Source organism: Conger conger, chromosome 9, assembly GCF_963514075.1.
Source record: "Conger conger chromosome 9, fConCon1.1, whole genome shotgun sequence".
NCBI lineage: Eukaryota > Metazoa > Chordata > Actinopteri > Anguilliformes > Congridae > Conger > Conger conger.
The window spans coordinates 39946488-39974110 of NC_083768.1; the positions used below are offsets into that span (position 1 = coordinate 39946488).

Genomic DNA, 27623 nt, shown 5'->3' on the forward strand with positions numbered 1-27623 from the left:
TAACATATAGCTTCCTTGATGCCAGTGAAGCCAGTAAAACTCTTGTGCTACTGGCCTGTCAGTCTTTGTGCTCAATATGCTGTGTACTTTCGGTAATTTAACTAAATGAATGATAAAGGATCAGGGATGTGCAGATCTTCCTCAGTGAATGCCTGGGGCCCCAGAGGGGACTGCAGGCCTCAGAAAATGGCCTCTCTCATTTTTCTTTTTTGTGTGTTTGCTTTTGTTTTGTTCCTGGTTTCCCAGCATCCAAGGTTAAGGTTTATGTCACTATCGCATGCGTCATTTCCCCCACGGTTCCCAAAGGAATGAGAGATGCCCAGAGGCAAGGCCAAGCCTCAGAAAATTATCATTGAAAGGAGCTCACACACACACACACACATGCATGTACACACACACACACACACATACACACACATACACACAGACATGCATGCATGCACACACACACACACATACACATGCATGCACACACACACATGCATGTACACACACACACACATACACACACATGCCTGCATGCACACACACATACATACAGACACGCACAAACACGCACACACACACACACATGCATGCACACACATATACACATACACATACACACACACGCATACACATGCATGCACACATACACACACAGACACATGCATGCACACATATACACACACATACACATGCAGTCACACATACACACACACATACACATACATGTACACACACAAACATATACACAGACGTGCATGCATGCATGCACACACACAAACACACATGCATGTACACACAAACATACACACATACACATGCATGCACACACACACATACACACAGACACACACAAACATGCACACACACACATAGACACATTTATGTTTAGGTCCTCTCGTTATTACTTTGAGGTTCAGCACACTACAGATCTTATCTGGGCCTATTTTCAATTAAATCAGTCATTTGTTAAATCTGACAATGGCTTGAATATTTTGGCCACAGGGCACCACTGGCTCTTTAGCTGTGAACAGGCAGTGGTGATGGTTCTGTGTTTTTCAGCTAGGGCTCCATCGTGTCTGTGATAGAGGCTCTGTGGACGCATGCTTTGTGTTTGCTTGCTGTGTCAATTTCCTTTGATTCAAAAGCTTCAGCTCCCAGAGATCACTACAGGACTACTGCAGAACCCATGGAGCGAGCGGGTTCATTTATACGGGCTGCATCTTCACAGCACAATTTCCTGATATCCATTTCCTGAGTCTGAAGGAAGAAGTGCCCGGGAGAAAATACAACCCCACTAATTGGAGCTTATTTTAATTGCACCTAATATTGTAGCTAGCTAAAATGGGAGCCCTTTGGCAAGTGGTGAATAGAAATGAATTAACACACCCAAGGCTCTCTGTGTGTGTATGTGTGTGTGTGTGTGCTTGAATAGGTGATGTTTGCTTTTCTAGAAGAATCTGTGAAAGATAGTACCCAGTCTTACTTGTGTTATTTGCACTCATTTCTTGCTTTTAATTCTCTTGTTCATGCTTTAGTTTATCATGATTATGCATACACACTACTTGTGTGTGCATATGTTAAATTAGCTACAAACTCATTTTAGGGTTTTTTTCGATATATAAACCCACTTTAGAGATTTTATTTTTCAATTATTACAATAATTGTCAAACCACACTCCTCAATGCTTATGAGTACATACCCACTCTTATCCTTAACAAAGCATTGTGACTGTGTTTTTTGCCTATAGTCCTCTTGTGCCAAATGTCTTACTTAACACTTTTGGAAACCTACCACTGCTGAGCTGTTGTCTGCCTCTAGGGGGCAGTCATCTTTCAAGTTTAACCTCTCCAAAAACAGGGACACTGATCTGGAGGAGCTGAATCCTCTCTGAGGACATAGCTGAGATCCTGAGGCACTGCAAACACCATTGAGCCACGTCGTTTTTGGGAAGTGTACCGATGCTAATCCTGGTGTCCTGAGCTGGCTAAATTCCCCCAAAATTGGTTGTGTTATCCACAGGTGTTGGTCTGCTACACAACAACTCCCATTCCCTACCAGGGTGGCTCTGCAAAACAGAACGGAGTCCTGGTAGGAAAAGAAAGTTCAGAAGCAATGAATGCATTTCTTTAATAACAGTGAGTGTTTGTATGTCATATCTTGCGCACTAGATCAAGCAAACAAAACAGATGCAGCAGCTGGCCTGGAGAACAGATGCAGCAAAGGAATGCTAATTCTGAACCACTCCCAGCTGCTGGGCTTCAGAGAGGGCTACGGCTGCTACCGTCCTCAGGCTAGGGGCTGGGGGAGCCAGACACATTTTCTTGTGCCGTGTTCATGCTGTGAATACATTTCCGTGGATGAGAACTAGACAGGGGGTCTACCTTTGATACTGTAGGCCGCACCACGAGGTTGATATGCTGAGGAAGCACAGCAATCTTTTGGCTCTTTGCTGCTTGTTAGTACACCAGATCTGAGCCAACATCTGATTCTAAAAAAACACAAAGTGGTTTTGTCAACTTGTTTATGATGGGGTTTTTTTTTTTTTTCAATCTGAGGTATTTATTCCATCTGTTTTCTTTTATTCAAAATGACTTCATTCTTGAGGACACTTGAGAAAATGTCTGAAATTCGTGGTCATTCAATGAATGCATTCAATATTCTGTAGTTTTTGCAATCAAACAATAAAAATTCCAAAGAGTCAAAATGCGGTAAATAAATTTAACAGATTTTTTTTAATTCCTGAAAGAGCGAAGACCTTGGTATAAAATACAACTTGAAATGACCACCTACCAGCTGAAAATATAGCTTTTTTTTAACACGTAAAACCATGTTCAGTATGAAGCTGGTCTGAACTGATCAGATCAACTACCAGTTGTTTCAAAACCTACTTGAGCTGTTTTTTTCAGCAGGGGATACTTATTATTAAGTCCAAAGTCACCGACAAAGTACCACATCCACAATTATTCAGAAATAACCAATTTTCTGCTGCAAGAGATTCATTTTATTGTTCCTCTCAGTTTGTGGTTCAGCGTTTCACATGAAAATACCATGAAATGCTTTGCGTGCTCTGAATGCTTTACAGTATTTCAATATTTATGTTTGCATAGCAGGTGTCCACACAGATTATGAGTTATAATCTTGCATCAAGCTTTCTGCAACCCATCATGCAGCAGTTCTTTTGCTAAGAGGGACTACATCCATATCCAAAATGTATCTCAAGCATGCAGCCCCCCAGGTACTCTAAAATGCATACACAGGGACAGGGAGCCCCGGTCATGGAAAGATACAGTGTGCTGGGTACTGTAGTTTTCCACTATTAAATTGATTATTTAAAGCAGTTAATTGGACAGTGAACTGACCCACCTGGTTTACAGGGCTAAATAGATTCCTGATTTCTGGATGAAAAATAGTAAAGAAAGAAATTCTGTGGTTGTCTATGAGCTGGGCTGCCCACCCCTACACTGGGCTATATTCAGTACTGCTGTTCACGAGCTGTAGAAATGCCTAAAGTTGTCCTTCAGGAGATCTGTACTGGCTTTCACTCCAACTCAGGTCTGTTGGGTGAGGAGAGCTGGGTTTGCCTGACAGTGATTCAACTTTAAGGGTAGGAGGAGGAGGAGGAGGAGGAGGAGGAGGAAGATATAGAGGAGGAGGGTGTTAATGGAAATGCTTTCCGCTACTTTTAACAAATGTATTGAGGGATGCAATCGAAAAGCTGTTAATGAGATTTCTCTGCGCGGAGCATAGCTTCAGGTTATTTTCAATTTAATGAGTCGTTCAACCTCTACCAGCCACACTCTCCTCTCTCTCTGTCTCCAGTTTCAGTGTCCTGGTTCTGCGGCTGGATTGAAACAAATGGAGGGTACATTTTTTAGTCTGTACTGGGTGCTTGTCAGCACACCGGGCCCTGCTTTGAAGCATTTTCTCAGCAAAAAAAGAACTGGATGAAAAGGGGAAAAGAGAGGGTAAAAGGCCCATTTTATTTTAGTGAGATAAAGGTGAAGGATTTTAGTGCTTTACTTGCTGGGGGCTATTTCCACCTCATGCACACAAACACACGCACACACACGCACACACACATATGCATGCACCCACACACACACGCCTCACATGCACACACACACACACACACTCTCACACACACACACGTACGCACGCACGCACACACACACACACACTAAAAGCTTCTGAGGATTATGACTACACACAAAGCATACTTTCACCTTCCTCAAGTTCCAGAGAATTACAAAGGACACTGCTGCTGCTGAGGTACTGTGATTCCCCCGGGGGGGTTTCTTTTTTTCGGGGTTGTTGTTTCATTTAGGACATGGCCCCCGGCCTTTCCACTGCATCCTGTTGAGCTGACCTCCTTTTCAACCCCACGCTGGCAGCTGCACCACAGAGCACCCCCCCCCCCCCCCCATCACCCCCGGGGGACAGTCACGTGACTCACGTGACCTCTGACCTGCTGTGGCACACCAGGACACCCCAGCCCGTGCCCACTTGGTCGGATCCCAGATGAAACACAGTCACTGTGGTGAGGGAGCCCTTGATGTGAGGATTATTTCTTTTCATTTCAGCTCCCAAATTACTGGCAGCGCTACTTAAGAGGAAATCTACAATTAAAACATTACCACCCCCCCTCCCCATTTTTCTGATATTTTTCCATTTTTGATTTAAACAAAACGTGCCCTTGGGGGTTCTGAAGGATATGCACAACCCATCCAGAACCTCTGCAACGATTCTGCTATTAGATTTTTTTGTATCTTAATTTTCCTGCACATTTTTGTCAGTGTGAGAGTGCACTGAGGTAATGGTTTGAGATTGAGATATCGGGTTCATTCTCCTACAAAGCCCATATTCATAACCGGGGGCCGGACCCAAGGGATACAGGCAGGAACAGATTAGGTTATCAGCCAACGTTCATCACACACACACACACACACACACATGCAAGCACACATGCACACACACACACACTCCCCCTTAACACACCACTACCCACCCCCCAGGGTGAAAGGTGGTACAAGGCCGTATATCTGATCGTCCCAAATCTCCCCTGGGACGTCCTGTCTCCCTGTGCCAGGACCCTCCCCTCCCCCATGCCCTGGAGCAGAGTCATTCTGTGGGTGACAGCGTTACAGGATTTTTTTTCTTGCCCTGAATTTTATTTTATTTTTTTACATGTGCATAGACCACTGGGTGTAAAGATTTTCACACATATCCTGGGGTGATGGTCTAAAAGCCAAGGTAAGCCAGAGAAAAACATTTCGCTGACATAGATAGATAATAGCTTGACCTGCTGGATAGCATTAGCCTTGCACACCTGTGTTTGGGAGGGGACCTGATGTCCCTGCTGGTTGGGGGGGCTTCCCGTGTCAGAGGGGCATGCAGGTCTGTTGAAGACGCATTGGCCTGTTTTCCCTTGTTAGCTGTGTCCTCAATCTGAGTGTCTTTCTTTCTTTTTTTACTGCAACCAACCAGTGTAAAGGGGAAATTTCTGCTTTGGTTTGTCAACAGTGACAGTCTCGGGAGGGAGGAGGGGTTCACATCTTTTTCAGTGACTGTTTCCACGGCGATTGTCTCACACTAAACAAAAGGCGTGCAGTGAATTACCCATCAGGGCCTTGGATCTGGTTTGTCACAACACATCAGATCTCAGCAGGGGCATGTGTTCAGAGGTCGGGGGAAACTGTCTCTTCCATATTCCCCCAACAAAACGCTGTGACATGATGGTATGTGGGGTGGGCACATGTGCTCAGTCACCCTATTCTTACTGGATCTAGATCCCTGCTTTAGTTATGGACAACACAGTACTACTGCATGCTGTTAATGGTCATATGATTTCACAGAACTACATGTCCCATCTACCCCTGGAGCACTGCTGACCTAACTATAAAAATTATTTGCCTGTAGTGATACTTTATTACTGTATTTATTGGCCAAACGGCAACAGCACCACAAACTTGATGTATGGTATGGCATGCATGGATGCTGGACCAAACATTTTGCACCTTGTTCTGTTTCCCTGGAACCTGAGACCTTATAAGCAAACAGCGTAACCTGAAGGTTTTTATCACAGGTAAAAAAAAGCTTTCAACAGCCTTCGATGCATGTACATATCATATAATGATTAAATAAAGGCAAAATAAAATAAATGATATAATAATATATAATAATATACAGTCGAAAAGAAAAACCCTGCTCCCACCCCCCAATGTATATCAATGACACCAACAGTAATGGAGACAAGAGCTGTGTGTTTTGTCATCATTATAATGGGCTTATTTGTTTCTGTTACGTTGATGGCTGTTTGAATTCGGTGCCATACACCAGGGAAGGAATAGTGGGTTGAGCTGATAGAACAAGGTGTTGAATATTCTGTGTTGGTTTAAGTGTAATTAGTTACTAATTCTCAGTTTATTCAATTCCACCTCCCTGAGGCAGGTGGGTATGGAAATCAAAACACTATTTGTATTTATTTATTTATTTTTGCTGGTATGTATGAGCTGCAGATATCACCCAAATGCATTTGAGCAAGATTACCCAGAAGGCCTTGCATAATTTGTGCCTGGAGTTTTGTTCTCCTCCTTTCTTTCCTTTGCTAACGGCTAGAATATGAATCCACCAGGAGGCTGTAGGCACGGCCTCAAACTACGGGGGGAAGGGGGGAGAGAGGGAGAGAGGGAGAAGGATGGGGAGTTAAACTGTAGCAGTGCTAACAGTGTTAGGTTCCTCCCCGCAAATCTTTTCCCTTCTCCCAGGTTGGAAGAGGGGGTTTGGGGGCTGGTGTCATGGCTGCTGTATCCGTCAGACCAAGCCCCCACTACCACTGAATTCCTCCCTCCCTGGGTGGAGCTACAGAAAATGATGTGCCGCTCTGAAGGGCTGCCAGAGGGGGTAAGCACCGGCGATTCCCAGCAGACCGCGGGGCCCATCCACACACTCCAACAGAATGGGCCATCAGGCAGCCATTTTCATTCAAATGAGATTTCTTGAGATTGCTTGAGGCTGTTGTAAATAATAGGTGGATCACAGAGACCATATTTGCTATGGCCAGGGTTCCACTGGAAAATAGTGCTTTGGAAGGACAAGCCACCTACCCCACACATCCTGTTTTAAACTAAGAGCCCCGCTTTTATCTTATAAATCTCACCCTGTAATCGGGTGAGTGGATGGCTAAAAGGTATGGTGGCCATGGAGATCTGCAGGGTTTTTTGTCCTCACTCAAATGCAAGTCTTAATTACTTAATGGGAACTTGACCTTCTTGACCTCTGGTTTGCATGTTGAAAGGTTCACAGCAGCCCTTAGGACTGAGGATCTCAAACAGCAGGAAATGGGAGCACAGTGCTCTTAATACAATACACAATACAATTGGACCCTGACCCTCTCAGAATAGGGTTGAATAATGTGAGGTGGAAAGTCTCATATAGACTTGTATATGAGGTTCATTTGATTTTGTTTCTCTTGGGTAAAATGAAAGAACATAAAATGAAAGAACATATTGTTTATACAGGTATACATTTTCTACACAAATTGACCAACTTGTCTCAGCCAAACCATATACTACCATATGTATCAGTGAATCTATCTATCTAATATTTTAGATTCATTACACATAAAGTGAAATATTTCAATATTTCTTTTTTCTCCCAATTTGGTAGCCAATTGTACCCCGTCTAATTCAATAAGAGCTAGTATTAGATACACTGCCCACACCTCGTCCCTCAGCAGCCCTACGAGCCTTCTTCAAGTCGTCTCGCCACATGCTGGTAACCGTGATTCCGAGGCACCCGAGGTGCTTTTTGTGCGGCGATCTACTAACTCTGCCAAGTCCTCCCCCTGGAGCAGCGAGCCAATTATGCTGCTCCATGTGAGCCGGCCAAACTTGGCTTTTGGCAGGACCGAGAATCGAACCCCGGTCCCGGGTGTGCAACTGCAGCAAACTGCAACCGCAAGTCTGCTGCGTCTTAGCCTGTTGCACCACCGCAGCCCTTTCAATATTTCGTATTTCAAAAATATTACATAAGCCCAATGAAAAGAAGCATTTATAATACAGAAATGTCGACCTTCTGGAAGTATGTTCGTTTATGCACTCAATACTTGGTCAGGCAATCATGGGGAAGACTGCTAACTCGACAGTTGTCCAGAAGACAGTCATTGACACCCTCCACAAGGAGGGTAAGCCACAGAAGGTCATTGCTGAAAGGGCTGGCTGTTCACAGAGTGCTGTATCAAAGTATATTCATGGAAAGTTGACTGGAAGGGAAAAGTGTGCTAGGAAAAGGAACTTCCATGATATTTTTTTTTTTAGATGCACCTGTAGGTTATTAATTAGGTTAATTAAGTAGTCTACAACACTGGATAAATTGACACCATTCTCATTCAGCTGTTTCACTATGAATCAATCCGTGCAACTCATGTAAATATTTGTTTATTTATAACGCCGAGTTTCTTTGGATTTTAATGACCTGTTCTGAATTTCAGCTTCCTTTGTGACAAAGAAACATATCGTAATTAATGTTTTTTATTTTTTATTTTATGTATGATAAACTCGGCTGAGCTGCTGTGCTTGAGTGCAGATGACACGTTGCGTTGGACAGAAGCCCGTGCCTCCGCCGGAGGCGGACGCATAGCTTAACATTAGCAATGCTGGCCCGGGGGTTGATACAAAGCGGGGACCGCCCAGGGCAACGCCGCTGACAGATAATATATTTACTGCTCCACTGAAAGGCTCCCATTGTCTCCCATTTTTCGCCTGGGAGAGCGTCTGCCCTCCACAGTTTATTAACCCCTGACTTATCGCGGTGATGGATGGACACCCTTGAAGAGACAGAACAGGAATCATTAAAAACGCTGCGCCAGCCTGTGGGAGATTAAACCACTGTCGTAACTCTTTCCACTGTCCACACCCAGCATTACTGTTTTCTGGCGATTTGGCTTGTGGTTTGCCTTAATGCCCCTGTAAGTCGCCTTGGATAAAAACATCAAGCACCTAAAGAAAAATGAGATGCAGCCTATATGAATATAACATGCACTTATATTACTGAACAGTAATGTCACTTAACTAATGCAGGTGACCTCAATCTCCCACTGCTTGTTCATGTACAGCTGCCTTACATACAGACCTGATGTTACTGTGCAACCACACTCTGGGAAGAGTAGGGGAGACCGGGGATGGTTGTCACACGTTTTACTCACTTGTGACTTGTGACCCAATTTCAGTGCGTCATATAGGCCTAAGTCATTTCAACACTAGTGCAACCCTTTAAGTCTTAGGTAATAATATGTATACCTTTTATCCACTTGCAATAATATAAGAAAAAGTTAGAAACTCACAAAGACAACGTGTCACTGTGACAACCAACCCCGTCACAGGATTGGTTGTCACACAATATGGGGATGGCTGTCACAAGAACAGTTTTCAGTAAAAATAAAATATTTTTAAACATTCATAAATATTGTCACCAAGTTCTACATTTGCAGAAATCTGAAATATCTATTACATAAAAACAAACAAGCAAAGATGTTTAATTAGAACACATTGGCTGTTTAAATGAAATAAAAATATGCCCGGATGAGTGTCTTTCATAGCAAACTTCTCAAAGAAGTAAGGTACTGCTTAGGTAAAAATCACATTTATTTGATTTATTTGACATAACCAAATAACATTTAAAAAGTGTAGGGATAGACATTTGTTTGAGGCTATAGATTTGACATGAAAAATGACATGTCAACCAACCCCAAAGTAAATGTGACAACCATCCCCAACAGTGCATTTTTGCTAAGCTAGTGACCACATGCTGTAGCCTAATGAAAGAAAAAACAATATAAATGATAGCCCTCCCTTCACAATTCTGAATGTTGATCATTGTTGAGATTAATAGTATGGAAGTAGAGAAGAAAAACATCAATGAGTGGAAGTTTGACTTTTTGACATGAAAAACATTGAACCACCCCTCACTACAATGATGCATGGCTCATTCACTCTGACCCCAAAACTGAACATTTTGATACCAAAATCTTTGAACAGCACCCTAGGGAGCAAGATATTGCAACCAACAACCAACCCGTGTGACAACCATCCCCAGTCTCCCATACTCATATGCATCCTGTCTAGTTAAACTGCTGCTGCTCCTTGGCTCTCAAAATAAGTGGGAAATAATGTTTTTCATCTTGTGCAACTGTGTGCATGTGTGCGCATGTGCGTGTATGCTTGCTTGTGCATGGTTAAAATAAGGCAAGAATGCAACCATTTTGGCAATAGTAAAAAGGACTCCAGAAGATACGTCATGACAGAGACACTACATGTATAATTATGCCCGATCCAATGCCCTGGAGCGATGCAGCTGTTTGCCACTCTCACGATTCTCCTACCCCATACTGTGGAATAATCAGGAACAGGCTCTGTCTGAAACACTCCACTGTTTTTGTCTTTGTTTTCCTGCCACAACCAAGACTAGATGAGATATTTAAGAGTGCACAGATACCCATAAATACCTCACCTCATAGATCAGGGAATCCCTCAGCAAAGGTCTCTCAATAACCATCTGACTGGTTCTATGCAATTCCTGTCCATATCTGTGGAGAACCTGTGTGTTATTCTGAAAGATATCTGCTACTTCCGAGCAGTATGCTTAGTTGGTCCAGGTCTCTCCAAATGGACATTTTGTCTTTTCTTAGTACACAGATGCATGTTGGAGAACTGACATTGTAAAGTGAGAACTGAATCTGAAAGCACATTGAAAGTTTTACTTGAAACTGAAAGTGGGAATTGAATGCTGTGTAAACCAAATTTCAAACCATGACATCCAATTTCATATACTGAAATCCAAAGTCAATTTATGCAATTAAAATTCAGTTTGGCCATTCCTTTCAACCACAATCAAATATTCTTTAAGCTTTTTTTATCCTTTTAATTATGAAATTTCAAATGTATCGGAGCCTATACCAGCTCCCTCCTCAGAATAATCTGCTAATCTTGGATATTTACAAAAAGCAAACCATATGAAAATCCCAGCATGTGTCAAACCCACTTTTGCTTCTGAACATCATGCACAGTCTATGTAATCACTCAAGTAACAGGTAGGAGATGACAGAGGATTCATGTCAGGTGTGACAAAAGGAGGATAACCAGCTGTACATGGGGGAATGAAGATGTGATTTGATTTCTCAAAGTTTTAAAACAAACTTCTCATCTCGGAAACAGGTTTGATTGCTGGGGGTTATTGGGCTGTCAATCACAGAACTCCTGAGGATTCATGACATGCTGTTTGGTCTTCTGACAAGAGAAACAAAAAAATCTTCTTTTTAAAGTTCAGTGGTTCTTCATTTTCAAAACATAAAACAAATGGAAAAAACAAAACTTATCCTGACGTACGCCGCCAAGTTCCGGCAGCTTCTGAAATGTCCGTAGGTGCCTGGTACAGGGAAGCAGGTCCGGTCCCTAGTCCAGCTGCTCCTGTTTTATCCTGATGACAGAGGGACAGCGTTGCCCCCTCCTGACCTCCCTCCTCAGGACGTACTCGCTGAACTGAGAGGAGTCAACGCCTCCTCCACATGAGCCCACGACCTCGAACCCGCGCTGCTGCAGCCTCTCCAAAACCTGCGGAATACAGGAGCACGCCGTCGTCATGGCTACTGCACACACATCAACACGAGTACGCACGGTGCTACGTCGTGTCAATACCGTGAAGGCACGGTGACGGTCATGTTTTCCCAGCTCATGCACACAGGAATGAAGCATACTGATGGCAGCACACAGAGGAGCAGCGTTTTACAGCAACTGCAGAACTGAGACAGACTGAGAAGTCACGCCACAATATACCAAAACATGACTGCAAAAGTTCATATGCTGGCTTTTCTTTTTTTTGTCAGTGCCATATTATGAAATTTTAATTAGCCGAACTTAATAACAACAGGATATGAAAGCTGGCAGAGAGGACCGAGGGGGGAAAAAAAGTTTCAGAATTTCAGTTAAAACGGCTTTCCCTCTCTGTAATAAACCGGAGAAAGCTCTGCAGCGAGGCCTCAGCGTGAGCAGACGATGGCCTTGTAGACATTTGCAGACATCACCGGGGGGCCTGGAGATCACATTCCATTAGAGAACCCCCGGGGTGCATTGTGGGTAATCCATGGCACTGTTGGCATTCTCGGGAGCTTGGCGGCCCTCGGCGGCCAGACCGTGTGCCAAACTACAAAGATCTGCCCCGCTTCCCCCTCGGCCATCTCCATCTCCTCTCCATTAGTGCAGCCACAGAGGCCGGGGGCAGCGGGTTTTAATAACCCAGCAGGATTACACTGGGACTCAGCACAGCACGTCCCTGACTGCTCTCAGAGAGAGAGAGAGAGAGAGAGAGCGAGAGAGAGAGAGAGAGAGAGAGAGAGACAGAGAGAGAGAGAGAGAGAGACAGAGAGAGAGAGAGAGAGAGCAGAGAGACAGAGAGACAGAGAGACAGAGAGACAGAGAGAGAGAGAGAGAGAGAGAGAGAGAGAGAGAGAGAGAGAGAGAGAGAAGAGAGAGAGAGAGAGAGAGGTTGCCAGTAACAGAAGGCCTGGGTCACCTGGACAGAGTTGAGGTGGCAGTATCCATTGAGGGGGAAGCGGATGACGTGCGTGGAGTCGTGGTTCCAGCCGGAGTTGACAGAGTTGCACATGACGTCGCCGATCTCGGGGAAGATGTCCTCGATGAGGGCCTTGTCCCCACTCAGTGTGATCCTCTCTCCCAGATCGGGGGCTACGCGCACAACCAGGCACTCGCAGGGCCGCAAAGTCCGGCCCTGCTCCCGCTCCTGCCGCCAGTGCTCCAGCTCCGACAACATGGGCTGCAGCTGGTAGTACCGCGCCTCCTCGTACAACTGGCTGTAGTCCTGCAGGGGGCAGCAGAGAGCAGACCCGTGTCACAACACACATCTATACACTCATTTATACATTCCACTTATTCTTATATTTATATTAGTATTAGCAACATTATTATAGCCATTATTATAATCCTGTGATGCTGCATACTGTACTGTTGCATTGTCTTGTACTTCTGCTTTAATAAGAAATCCACTAAGAACAATTCCAATCAACTTTGTATTGACATGGCAATAAAGTATTGAACTTGAACTTATATCCAGTATATCTCCTGGTACAACTAACTGTGGTCCTGTAGGGGGCATGTTACAGGAGGCATGCATACTGTATACCAGGGATGCCAAACCCTGTTCCAGGAGATTTTCACCCCAACCCTAACAAAGCTAGAGATCTCATTGAGCTGTGAATTAGTAGTAACAGACGTGCCAAATTAGTGTTGAAATTAAGACCTACAGGACATTTTATCTTTGTAAGTAGCTGTCATCTAGGAAGGGGCAGCTGATGGGAGATGGGAAAAAAATAGCCCAAGCTCAATTTACAAAAAGCAGTCCAGATTTCATATGATTTTCTAACATCGCTAAGTTTATATTCATATACACATTGCTTTTTGAAATGGTTCCTTTAGCTGAAGTAGCTCTGCATTATCAGACCCCCCGAGAATATCCAATCAGCACATGCATTATCAGTCCCTCAGAGAATAGCCAATCAGCCGCTGCGGTCATTTGAGCTCCCCCAGGGCACACTGGTAATTAAGAGTGAAATTACCACCTTCAGACGCACAAAGTGCAGACATATGCCCCACATAAGAGTGTGAGCACAGGAAGCCATCTCCCTAGCAATGATTGGATCCGATTATTGCTGTTACCACAGCCACACTAATCCTTGGGCCTGACACATTAAAACAGAATTAAAGCACTGAGCCATTAAATCACAACCGTTAATAAGATATACATTCCAAAATACAGAACCCAGAATCCAATAATAAATTTGTATCGGCAAATTTATGAAGAGGACATATTTAAGCAAAGAATGTTTTCCCTTTTTCTCCTGCACAGCTGTAAAATGCCCAGTGTTCATGCAACTCAAATAGATTGTACTGATGCATCTCAGAAAAGGTTTTAATTTTTTTCTAATTTAATTCAAAAAGTGAAATTTTCATATAGTCTAGATTCATTACACATAGTCTAGAAATATTTCAAACCTTTTTTTTGTTTTAATCTTTATTACAGCTTACAGCTCATGAAAATAAAAAATCCAGTATCTCAAAATATTAGAATATTACATAAGACCAAACAAAAAAAGGATTTATAATACTGAAATGTCGACCTTCTGAAAGGTATGTTAATGTATGCACTCAGTACTTGGTCAGGCAATCATGGGGAAGACTGCTGACTTGACAGTTGTCCAAAAGACACTCATTGACACAAGGAGGGAAAGCCACAGAAGGCCACTGCTGAAAGGGCCGGCTGTTTGCAGAGTGCTGTATTTGGAAATCAAGGTTCCAGAGTCTGGAAGAAGAGGGAGAGGCACATAATCCAAGCTGCTTGCAGTTCAGTGTGAAGTTTCATTCCATAGTCAGTGATGATTTGGGGTGTTATGTCATCTGCTGGTGTTGGTCCACTGTGTTTTATCAAGTCCAGAGTCAACGCAGCCGTCTACCAGGAGATTTTAGAGCACTTCATGCTTCCGTCTGCTGACAAGCTTTATGGAGATGCTGATTTCCTTTTCCAGCAGGACTTGGCACCTGCCCACAGTGCCAAAACTACTAGTAACTGGTTCGCTGACCATGGCATTACTGTGCTTGATTGGCCAGCCAACTCGCCTGACCTGAACCGTATAGAGAATCGATGGGGTATTGTCAAGAAGAAGATGAGACACCAGACCCAACAATACAGACGAGCTGAAGGCCGCTATCAAAGCAACCTGGGCTTCCATAACACCTCAGCAGTGCCCCAGGCTGGCTGCCTCCATGCCACATGCATTGATATAGTAATTCATGCAAAAGGAGCCCCAACCAAGTATTGACTGCATAAATGAACATACTTTTCAGAAGGTCGACATTTCTGTGTTAGAAATCCTTTTTTTGATTGGTCTTATGTAATATTCTAATATTTTGAGATACTGGATTTTTCATGAGCTGTAAAACAAAAAAAGGCTTGAAATATTTCACTTTGTGTAATGAACCTAGAATATATGAAAGTTTCACTTTTTGAATTAAATTACGAAAAAAAAAAAACTTTTCCACGATATTCACATTTTTTGAGATGCACCGGTAGAAAAATAGGGACTATATGTACTCTTCCAAGAGTTGATTTAACACTTGACTGTGCAGATGTTATTCATAAGCCAGCATCATCACATTGATTCAAGAGTTCAGACAGGTAGAGCTTTCCTCCATCGTCATACAGGCCGTGGGTTTCCTACTGACCACAGGGAACCGCTCTCTTCTGAGGCAACATGGTACTGCTAGCCACCATAACCCCATATTGAGTCATATGCTATTCAGTCCAGTATGTAGAAGACAGTCATGGAGTGAATTGCCCGCTTGTGTTAAATCCCACTACTTTATGAGGGATCAGCAACTACTCGGTCCTTGAGGTCTGTGAGAACTGCTGGTTCCCCCCACCCTCCCTTTACCTGGGAGCAGGCCTAACGGGGAACCCACAGTGATAAAGAGACAGAAACACAGGCTGGCCACTGGCTGTGGGAGACCGGTGGAGGAGTTTAGGACTGACCTTGAAGTCATCAGGAATGAGGAGTTTGGAGGTCCTGAGGAAGTTGAGAATGTACCGGAACATGTGGCCATCCCTGTCGATGAAGTAGTGCTGTTTGAGGCTGTCCAGGACGATGGGCTCTGTGCCATCAAAGAGCCGACCGATTCTGTGGGACAGGGGATGGAGAGAATCAGAAAATATCCTTTAAGCAGCGAGTACATTTCCTTTTTATTCAGGTGACCCTCTTGTCTTCAGTTTTATTGTATTATTAAAAAAACACTCATGCAGCTGTGTGCATTAAGTCGTATAATGTGATTTATGTGGGACTGTGATTGACACGCAAGACACACACAAAGACAAAGCATAAGGCATACTGGGGATGACCTGATAAAGCGGTCAGTGCCATCTGGTAGGGAGCTGTTGGGGCAAGATGCCAGCCTGGGGCATCGCTTAAGGGAAGCCAGGGTATAAAGAGCCACCCATCCATCCATCCAGATGGCCCTGGATACTCTGTTTTAATGCTGCTGGGACATCTGACAAATTAACAGAAAAATTTTTTTCTCCAATTGTCCATTTCATTTTTAGTTTTTGGATTAGGTGTCATTCTGCTACGAGAGACTGTAGCCGGACACAGCAAGAGAGTGCTTGCAAGGTCTTGTTTGGTCAAAAAAACAAAAAAACAAACACAATTTATTGCGTCACATCACTGATTAAATCGGCAGAACCTACAGAATGACAATGCTTCCCCAAAAAAAAAAAAAAAATCCCTCCTCCAAGGTCACTGCAGATGGTCTTTGCACGATAAAAAAGGCAACACCATAATATCCATTTCAGGCAATGAATCATACCATACCCAGAAGCACTGTGTGGAAAAGCACAACTCTTTCACACGACTCAACAAAACAGGATTCTATAAATCCCCAACGAATGCTGTGGATGGCTACCATCCCATCAATGTGGACTGACCCTTTACAAATATCAAGAAATGTTAGTGAACTGAAACGTGGGATGCTGTCTGCAGGAGTCATCCTGGCCATGACAAAGCGTGTGTCTCGTGCCCCGCAGCGTGTCCCTGTCGTCCTAACGAGACCGAAAGGTCTGAACCGTCACATCCACTGAGCCACGCCATCAGCTCGCCACCGTCCCCCGGCCGTGGGGCCGCAAGCGTTCCCCTTCAGACCGCAGCGCAACTGGGCACGTGCAATTGCAGCGAACCGCCTGACCGCTTGACATGCTCAGTGAGACCAGGGGCTCCCGCATATCACATCTGGTCATTCGAGGCATTAAAGCTGAAGTAGGCCTATTGGTTTCTCTGGTAAACTCACCGGAGAATGCGGTTTCAAAATATCAAAAAGGATACCATCCCATTCCAAAACCCGCAAGAATCTTAAAACATTGAACACTCGGCAAAAACAATCTGCATGGAAAGATACTGCATGCCAATTCTCAAATTATAAATGCCCACATGTCCATATAGCCATGTAATTCAGAATGACTTGCTTACATATAGCATAGCATATCACATACTCACATGTAGCAATATAGCACTCGCTATATAATGAATAAGTGTGAATGCTGTAGCACAGTCTCTTACCTGGACTCAGGGTACTTTGTTAATGTGGCCAGGCTGCTGGTGTACATATGGCCGCCCACGTCGATGTGTACAGGCGCGTTGGACTTGGTGAGCTGTGCAGGGGTTGGGATGCCCTGGTTACTCAGCGGAGATACGGGCGATCGTGTTGCCATGGGCCTGGACATACTAGATGGGTTATCCTACAAAAAAACATAAAGGACATACATACAGTGCAGTCCGTAAGAATTTGGACAGTGACACATTTTCTGTTGTTTTTCGCTCTGTACTCCAGCAAACAAACAGTTGAAAAACCAATCACTATGTCCTTAGGACTTCCAGGCTTAATTTTCATACATAGTCCCCCAATATTAAGGGCCAAAAGTAATTGGACAAATTAACACAATCTGTCAACTGTCAACATATTCACCATTTCATTGCAAATCTTTTGCAATCGATGACCACCCGAATTGTGCGACCCATAGACATCACCAAATATCTAGGTATCCCCGGTGATGATCTGCATGTTTCGGGGCCCATTTGCATTCAGTTCTTCAGTGAAATACATGATCAATTGGTCAGGTGAGGTCAGGTGATTGACCAAGACTAAACCACTTTTTGGCCCCAAAAAACTGCTTGGTTGCTTTGGCTGTATTTTATGGCTTGTCCTGCAGCATGATGAAGCGTCGTCCAATCAGTTTTGATGCATTTGCTAGGATCTGAGCAGACAGGATGTTTCTGTACATTTCGTCAGTCATCCTGCTGCTGCTGCTGTTAGCAGTGACATTAATGAGCACAAGTGAGCCAGTTCCAGTGGCAGTCATACATGCGCAAGCCATAACACAACCTCCACCATGTTTGACAGATGAAGTGGTATGCTTTTGACCATGACCTTGTTCCGTATTTTCTCCACATTTTTGCCTTTCCATTACTCTGGTACAGGTTGGTCTTCATCTCATCAGTCCATAACATGTTCCAGAACTCTACTTGTTTTTTTAATGTACATTTTGCAAACTGTAACCTGGCCATTTCATTCTCAAGGCTTACCAGGGGTTTGCATCTTGTGGTGAACCCTTTGAGGTTATACTGGCATAGTCTTCTCTTGATGGTTGTCTGACACATCTACGCCTACATTCTGTAGAGCATTCTGGATCTGTTGAATAGTTACAAATTGATTTTTCTTCACCATTTGAAGGATTATTCGGTCATTCACTATACTGGTCTTTCGTGGTCTACAAAGTTGTTTGCCATTGGCAAGCTCACTAGTGCATTCCTGCTTCTTAACAATGGAACAAACCGGTGATTTTGACACACAATCTTATGGCTATGTCTCTGATTGACTTATTCAGATTTTTTTGCCTAATAATGGCCTGCTTTACTGCTTCACTGGTCCTCATGTTGAGAGACAAAATGCAGATGGCACTCCTAGTAGAACCTTGCTCACGCTTTCATGCATGAAATAATGATGAAACTTAACACACCTGTCCAAGAAACATGTGAGCAGCCAATTGTCCAATCACTTTTGGTCCTCTCAAATAGGGGGGACTATGTATAGAAAATTAAATTAAAGCTCAATGTCTGCATTTAACTTCATAGTCATTGTTTTATTTCAACTTAAGTGTGCTGAAGTACAGTGCAAAAAAATAACTTTTAAAAAGTCCAAATACTTACAGACGGCACAGTAAATCATAGACCAGAGCTTCACAAATAGGGATAAGGACATAGCTGGGTAACCTTTGGAAAGGTAACTGTCATCCAAAAATCTCATTAATCTGGCTTGTGAAATAACCCTCTGATCCAGTCCAAAAAAAAAATGTATCTTACAAGTTTAGAAAATTTTGCACATATATATATATATTTCTTTTTGACTGGCAATAAACCCTTGCATCCATCCACTTTGATTCACCAAGGTCATCACTGCAAACAAGAAATAAGTTATCTTTTTGTAATTGGAATGAGTAAGTAGATGCATTGCCTGGGGTTAATTATTCATAAACTCTATTTAGCTTTGACAACTTCAAATCAACGGTCTCATTAAATTCCCAATTAAATACAGGTGTTAATGAGGCCAATGAGTGTGCTGAATACAGTCCTGTAAAAGCAAGGCAAAATCTGGGGTTCCTCAAATATGGCCCCTGAGCCAGTAGTGCTGCTGGTTCATTCTTCCCCACCAATCAGGTACTGACATAGACTTGGGAGACCAGATGACTGATATTTCCAGCCATCCATCCATCCATCCATCCATCTGAACCCGCTTATCCTGAACAGGGTCGCAGGGGGGCTGGAGCCTATCCCAGCATATATTGGGTGAAAGGCAGGAATACACCCTGGACAGGTCGCCAGTCCATCGCAGGGCACACACACCATTCACTCACACACTCATACCTACGGGCAATTTAGACTCTCCAAATCAGCCTAACATGCATGTCTTTGGACTGTGGGAGGAAACCGGAGTACCCGGAGGAAACCCACGCGGACACAGGGAGAACATGCAAACTCCGTACAGAGAGGCCCTGGCCGACGGGGATTCGAACCCAGGACCTCCTTGCTGTGAGGCGGCAGTGCTACCCACTGCACCATCCGTGCCGCCTATTTCCAGCCAGTCAGTGACATTAATCAATTACTTAATGATCAGGTAGAACCAGCAGTACTGCTTTCTGCAGGGGCCATATATTAGTATCCATGGAGTAATCTGCTGTACTATTAGAAAGTAATGGCCCATATGTTGGCCCAAACTGTAGAAGTCTCAGTTTGGGACGGGGATACCCCGTTCTATAGTCTGTGTGAAAACGGCACACCTGAAGGCAGAATCTGTAAGGTGCAAAGCATTTAACCAGATGTTTTCTTTATTTAAACTGCCCAAGCACAATAAATGACCTGCAACTAATTGCATTATTTATTAGCAGAGGTCCAGACAGGAGGGATTTAAACTGAAAATTGGGCTTTTGAAACCTCTGCATCTTCATTACTGCTGAGTTACTCCTCAGCAGTAATCTGCTTCTTGAGTGCAGCATAATCTTCCTCATTGGCCCTCTAGGACAGAGGTGTCAAACTCCAGCCCTCGTGGGCTTTGGTGTCTTCTGGTTTTTGGTGTGTTTCAGCACAATAGATGCATAAAAACTCCACACACCTTGTTCTCTAGGCCTTGATTGGCTGCTGGTTGAAAGGAAACCACAAATACCTGCAGACACTGCAGCCCTCCAGGACTCAAGTTCTGTAGTGGTAGGTCTGCCATCCTTGGGAGGGTCACAGGTCTGCTATGTTTCACCTTAAAATTATTTAGAGCTGAGGAACCAGGTGAGGTGAGTTAGCTGTGCAATCCACTACTGAAATTAATCAGCCCAATCTGCAGCCCTCCAGGACCAGGGTTAGTGGTCCTTGAGCTGGTTCCTTTTTTTCCACCACTGTTTGTCCCATTGGCCTGAAGGCATTTCCCCAACTTTAATGAATTACGTCTGTAGTTCATTGGAGGCAGACCACGTAGACCTGCTCCTTCTACAACAACATAATGAATAGCAGATGAAAAGCACAGGAACATACTAAAGCAGGGTCTGTGCTCAAGGAAATGCTATGCACAGTCTGATACAGAAATGGGGAAACCCAAGTCCTGGAGGAGCAGAAACGTCTCTGGTTTTGGCTGTGTTCGAACCCAATAACTGCCAAATTGGATTCATTATCAGTTGATAAGAATGCAGGTGAAAGTGCTAGAGGCACTTGGCATTTTACCAATCAGGTGCTGACTGAAGACACATAATTCACCAAATGTGTATAAATGATCAAGAGCTAGTATTTACCCAGAAACCTGAAAGATATTTGGGAACGGCCTGCGCCCTGAGCCGACACACTGCCTCCGATACACAGGAATAGAAAAGCACACTGACTGGACTATGAAGCCCAGGAGTATGGGCTGGTAATGGGCTGCCTTAGCAGTGTCATGCATTAGTGGCAACTAATTTACTGTAAAAGATGCCGGACATAGCCAGAAATGTCTCCTAAAAAACAAAGAGAAGCTTCCTTTACTACTCCTACTCCTAAAGTAGTATTTATTAAGTATCCTTTGCAGCTACTTGTCACAGTTTCACTAAGAGGGATTGGGCCTGGCCTCTAGGCTGGTGTGTTGCGTAAGAATGTGGATGTGGGGCATGCACTCTGGGAAACAGGAAGTAAGACTTGCTTTTTTTGTCTGCCCATGTGTGTCTGCAGTTATTCAAATGTGTAGCATCTAATTATTTATCTCATTTCCAAAGGCCTGGCTAAAACACAGAAAGTACTGTGCAAAATGCAGAAACAGACAACCACTGAATACAAACCCAGCTCAGGTCAGTCTTCTACTGTAAACTCAGTATGAACGGTTCTCCAACCAACCAGAACAAATCTGCAGCTTCATTTCTGGAACATCTTTGCTACTTGAAAAGCTTCTGAGCCCAAAATAAGTACATAAAAAAGGTCTCAACTCAACCGTTGCATTCCTCTGATAACCATCAAGCAAGGCTGGAACTATGTTTGATTAGGCATCAAAGGTTGTGCGATCGCTGGTTTTAAAGAGTGGATCATGCTCTCTGATCACACTCAGCAACAAAAACTATTACAATATGTCTTAAAAGTCACCAGTCTTATACCACAAATGGTTACAGTAGCTGCTAAAAGTTATCAGACTTGACTTGATTTTCCATCCCTAAAATCGCCCAGCAGTCTCTGGATTTGCAGCGTGTAATCAATGGACGTATTGATGCACTTATGTAAATCGCTGTGGATGAGAGGAATCGCTAAATGCCAATACAATGTAATGTCTGTTTTCTCTTGCACCATATTACAGCAGTCCTCCTCACCTACATTTTTTTCCTGGTACCTGGGAAATATTTATCCATCCTCTTCACAAATGTATCTGCATTTTTCCAAAAGACAGGCTGATTTGAATACAGTTGCAGCCGAAATGCAATAAAAATGTCAGTCATTGACAGTTGGTAATGTTCTTCTAGTTCGCACACACAAATTGAAAGACTAACACAAATCTTCATGCAAAGTCATGCTGCACAGCAATCTAGTAGCGTATCTGGTCAGCTGTCTTGCATTACCAGAACCAGCCAACGTCTGATGAGGGGAGAACATCTCCATTCGTTTACAGTTCTGTGACAGCTCAGAGGACATGCAATACCAAGCTCATAGACTTGAGACATGATGAAAATGCAAATGTTCTGTTCTTGCAATAAATCTAAAACCTACAAAAGCCTAAACACAAATGACATTTAAATAAGTGCTTTATATAAACTGCATGAGAACCGTGGAATTTGCACGGCCACACAGAAACCAATAGCATCCGACATCAAAATCATAAATGGTCCATGTCAGACAACTACCACTACGTGTTAATCTTATTTAATCAGTTCACCCTGCAAAGCCTTCCCTGGGCTTAGCACTACAAGAACATTAAACGAACAAGAAAGGATTAAGAGACCGTTTGCTCACTTTTCTTTTCCCCCCAGGAGAAACATCACCCAAGATGACTCACACTACTGGCCTGTGTGAGCCTCTTAAAATGTGTAGGAGAGTTTCCAGACCTCAGAACCTAATTCGCAATTAGTTGCTGTTTGAGTTTCAGACCTTTTGTGGCAATGTCAGATTCCGTGCTCATCTGTATGCCGTTTGCACAGACAGCGATAAGAGCCAGCAGAAGGCAGCCGTATAGGGTTTTTTGATAAGAGCAGGCAAAAGACACATACTGTTTTCAACACAACTCTTTAATCACTTGCAAGTCGGGGAATCCCTGAGGGAGATGTGAAGAAACAGTGGGCATGTTTCCACAAAAAAAAAATATTGGCTCGTGTGCAAAAGCAAACAAATAAAAAGACAGTAAAAAGAGTGTAGGACTGCACCTTGTGAACGAATGCTCATTTGTTCCCTTATGAATTCACAGTGATATAGGGGGGTGGGGGTGACTGCATGGAACACTCAGAGCTGTGCTGCTCTGAAGAAACCAAATCCACCTCCTACACAATGTGCTGTGCAACTGTGGGCTACACAGGTGAGAGCACAGGTTTAACGTAGGCCATTCACATCACTCCACCAACAGGCACCACCTTCCCTCAAAGGCAGAGTAATCTCTTAGTGTTTTGTTTTCTTTACAGGAGCCATAGTAGCAATCACAAAATGCAACAATCCCTTTCTAACAACTAGAAATACTCCAATCCAGTCCCAAATAATGTGCCTATTCCATCGTTGTGTTAGGCTAAACACACACCTAAATCAACAATGTCAATAAAACCCCTCTCCCCCTTAGATATTAAGTACTGTTTCTGAATAAGTGGGTGAAGATTAGACATCGCAGGTTAAAGTCCGTAAATCATTAGCAATTAGGTGGAAAGTGCATTGACAAGACACAACTGGGACCGTCTCCCTTGGGCTAGGTCGGGTTTAAATTGGCCCGCTCAAATATTTTGTAGAACGTTTTTAGGCGCTATGTCAAAAAGTTCCTAATTTAAACAGGTTAGGCAACATCGCTAATGTCACTGAATTAGTTTTCTACTTTCACCTTCTTTACAGAAAGTTCAGAACCCAAATGCAACCGAGGGTTACTGTTGTCCTAGCTGAATAGATCTTCAAAGTTGGTACTGAGATGACGTACGGTATGCATACCAGTGCAAGAATACTGTGCTCTGGAATGCATATAATGGCACCCGGGACAAGGAAATACAGGGGGCTCACCTATCACGGAGGATTAAAACCTACAACCTACTGACCTAAATTAAAACGCCCACCTTTTCATTCGCGAACGATAATCAAGCCAACTAACCGGTCTCTCAGTCATTTACCAGGATATGCATCTACAACCACAGGAAGCCAGCAAGTGGGTGGACGGTTCTGACAATACGTTTGCAATGTACAACAAATAATTCACTAAACAAATGCATAGAAGCAAGTAAAGGAATAACCATCGCGGGGGTTATAGTCAGATGAAACGTGGACAAAAGTTAGGTCGTTCACTTCGAACTAGCAAAGAACGTTAGCAAAGCAGAGATGGATATCACTTTAACTTTGTTCACACAGCGTCATTCAGTTGAGTACCATTTCAGCGATCACTCTGACGTGATTGAAAACGCGTTGGAAAGTCACACATGCGTACCAGTCACGCAGCAGAATAATTCATTTGCATGTGAATTGCTTAGGCTACATACGTTTTGGCTCTCGTGTGTTGTTTGCAAACCCCGATCAACGTCGCTGTATATATAATGTAGATACATAATAGTTAGAATACTCTTAAGCATATACAATCTTAAAACATGTCTTCATTTCAGGACATCTTTATCCAAACCGATCCGAAGTAGGTTTAGCCAGGAACCGTTTCTCTGCTATAAAAGTCCCATACCATAACCAAACAGCTATTTAAATCCCGTCCACATCGTCCGAGAACATAAAATGTATAGCGCATTTCATTCTGCTCAACTTCCAACATAAAAGAAAAGGCGAGTTTCTTTGTCGTGACTCTCGGCTCACGCATTCAAAGCAATCGGAGTCTAGCAAGTATGGTCTGTACTGTTGTAGTTCCTGCGGAAAAGGGCACTGGGGACCATGTTCTCGCGGACACAAAATACACTTTCTTTATGTAGGCTTGGCAAAAAGAAAAGGTTGAGACTCTCCGACAACGGGACGGCAAGTACTAAGAGGTGATTCATGGGTTTAGCTTTGACGTGTGTGTGTAATGGGTGCCTCCTGTCTACCAAAATTACAAAAAAAAAAAAAAAAAAACCCTCCGGCAAAATTACCCCACAATGGCGCCTTTCATTAACAGATCTAGGACACACAGGACACGAAACTGGTAACGAACAATCAAAGATAAGGAACAGCTACTGCCCTAAAATAAAAGTCGCTATGATAGTGTGTAGGAATAGCACACCAGAAGAGGAAGAACTAGTTTGTTTTCGGAGCTTTAGCTTCGTGCCAGTAGCTAATTCAAACCGAGGGCGCAATGGTTTCTCGTTCGAAGGGCGAGCGAATTCCAGTCGAATAATCCACGAGTTTTGATTTCTGTAGCATGCGTTTAAAGGCAGCTACAGCGACTAAAACACCCAAGATTTCCCAGGAAGTGGTTAAATATTTTTTTTTTCTGTTAGAACTGTGGCGCTTCTCGTGGCACATGCGTAAAAGCGGCTGCGCGCTAAATGTCCCAGCCTTACCAGCCTCAGCAAATAATTGCAAAACGAATTTAGCTATCCTTACCTGAAACAACGACAAGCATCAAGTCTTTTTCAGCTCTCCTTTCCTCAGATTTCGCCCGCGATCTGCTTCCCTCGCAACACTAAAGAGAAATGCAATAGCTTGGCTTAGGTAGACAGAACAAAATACAGAGAACACTTGCTCCAGGGCTTTGAAACCCCTCAAGGCAAAGATCAGGATACAATTAGCTCATGCCTCTACCCAGCCTAAACCGATCTGCAAAATAAAACTCTTGCTGAATTAACAGACCACAAAGGCAGTGCATTGGCCTTCCTTAAAATGTTTTTCCCCCCCAAGTATTATTTATCCCCCAAAAAATACATTTTAAATGATTTAACAGTTTTCCGGCATTTAACAGTCAGTCCTTCCTCTAGTGTGCCGATTGCTTTCCTCTTGCAGAGAAAAGCTGATTTTAATCGTTATGATTAGTTTTGATGTAACGTTCCCTCGGGCGCTTTCTGCAAATGGATGGAGTGTTTCTTTGCCAGCGATGGAAAGGGAGCAGATGATGACAATTATATAGATTGTTGGTCGTGTCTGACTTACACATGCATCACTTAATGTCCGTTTCAGAAGTAAGAACAGACAAAACGCACATTGACGAGGTCGTGCAACCTGTTGATTGTGGTCAGTGTTAAATTGATTTTAAATGTTTTGTATTTCTCTTGCCTGTGCATTCCTTTAAATGGTGACATTATTTACGCACCCTTTTATGCGTTAAATACTGTGCGACAGTCAAGCCTGGCCTGACAGGAAGTGACGTGAATTGACCATAACGCATCAAAACTTATTTTGTATAATGGTCGATTAATGAAGTCAATTACAAAATATAAAGTAATTGTATACATATCTTCATTCTTCTTAAGAATGAAATGTAATTGAGGTTGAATATTTAGAAAGATTTGTTTATCTTTATTTATATACCAAAGATTAAGCACAAGTTTAGACCTCGTCCAAAATTGGGACGGGACGTTGGTTTTTTGTTTCTGTCTTCTGTCCTGGAGAGACCAAAGTGTAACCCTGGTACCTGGTATATAATCGTTTTAATAAAGTACTGAATGTTGCAGATAGTCTGGTAACATTTGGTGCTTGGCATTTCTTTGGAAGTTGGTCAGTGCTTTTACAGGAATGAAAGCCAGCCCCTATCGGAAAGGGAAAACAATGATACAGAGTGTTTTTTTTTTTTTGTTAGTTTTTTTGATGAAATAATTATTTAGATCGCTTACAGATGTAAGATGTAAGCGGGAGCCAGATAAATTCGCACTAGAAATAAACTGTTGTACCGTTTATGTGGTATGGAAATTCCATCATGACTAGGCATGGTGATCTGAACTTTATGCCTTCCCTCTGCTCTATCATGAGTATCCTGTCTTAATTCATATTTGTGTTTGTGTTACTGTTACCCAGTGATGTTGTTTACTTTGATGCATGGATTGCATGTCCTGTTTATCTGAAATCAAGCTGTTTGACCTCAAACTCCTCTGAGGTATTGAGCACTTATTCAATGACACAGAACAAAATGCACCACTGCGTGTGGCTTTGCGGTTATATTCTTGTAATAGTATTAAGTATTACAGATTAAGACTGAAAACTTTGAGCTTGAGTGAAATGGTAGCATATGTGTAGCATGTAACTAAGGTACATTGTGTAAGGCATTCTGAATATCAATGCCTGAAGTCTCAATTTAAAAGTAAGTACCCAAATTAAGAAATTAAATGCTGAACTATAAAACAAAATGCATAGTCCATTTAAAGTCTCAGAACGCACTGTAAATATGTAACATAAATTAATTTCAAATGCAAATCATAGAGGAACCTAGAGTGGTATCATGTTTAAATATATATCTCAAACAATACATAGGTAAATTATATATTTTTAATTCAAAGAAGAAAAGCTTCTACAATAGGGCATTTGATGGGTTGTTCTCCTCACAAATTATTTTGAAACATAGTTACATACCATATTACATGCATGATATTTATCATAAGGATTATTTTCTCCACTGCAGACAAATGGACAAACGGCAAATCTCGTGACTGGCTATGAATAAGGAATACGGCTGGAGGTGGTGATGGCTCCAATAAAATGTAATCCTATTACATGCTGGCCCTCTAGAGGGCAGCAATAATAATGCTTCTCTGAGGCAAGAGCCACATTTTAAATGCATTCCCCCAGTAATGTCCCGTGGACATATCTTCCCTTCTTATTTGGTCATTTCTCTGTGCCCCTGCAGTATTTGGCTAAATATTAGTTATCAGGGAAGGCAGTAATAGTTAACAAA

The 27623-nt window shown here is 43.0% G+C and overlaps 1 protein-coding gene across 5 annotated transcripts; it reads right to left on the bottom strand.

The window, feature by feature from the left end:
• Positions 1 to 8510: 8510 nt before the first annotated feature.
• LOC133136865 (BTB/POZ domain-containing protein KCTD1-like) lies at positions 8511 to 26029 on the bottom strand. Of its 5 annotated transcripts, none has more exons than XM_061254671.1 (6): positions 25939 to 25971; positions 25346 to 25424; positions 17156 to 17334; positions 15583 to 15727; positions 12553 to 12858; positions 8513 to 11594 (listed from the first exon to the last, which is right to left on the bottom strand). In XM_061254671.1, the coding sequence occupies exons 3-6, from the start codon at positions 17317 to 17319 to the stop codon at positions 11436 to 11438; spliced, it is 774 nt and encodes a 257-aa protein (XP_061110655.1). In that variant the 5' UTR covers positions 17320 to 17334; positions 25346 to 25424; positions 25939 to 25971; the 3' UTR covers positions 8513 to 11435. The 5 variants fall into 5 exon arrangements, with proteins under 5 accessions (XP_061110653.1, XP_061110652.1, XP_061110655.1 ...); XM_061254672.1 differs by lacking the exon at positions 25939 to 25971 and adding an exon at positions 25664 to 25729; XM_061254670.1 differs by having other exon boundaries at positions 8514 to 11594; positions 25889 to 26029.
• Between the last annotated feature and the right edge of the window lie 1594 nt (positions 26030 to 27623).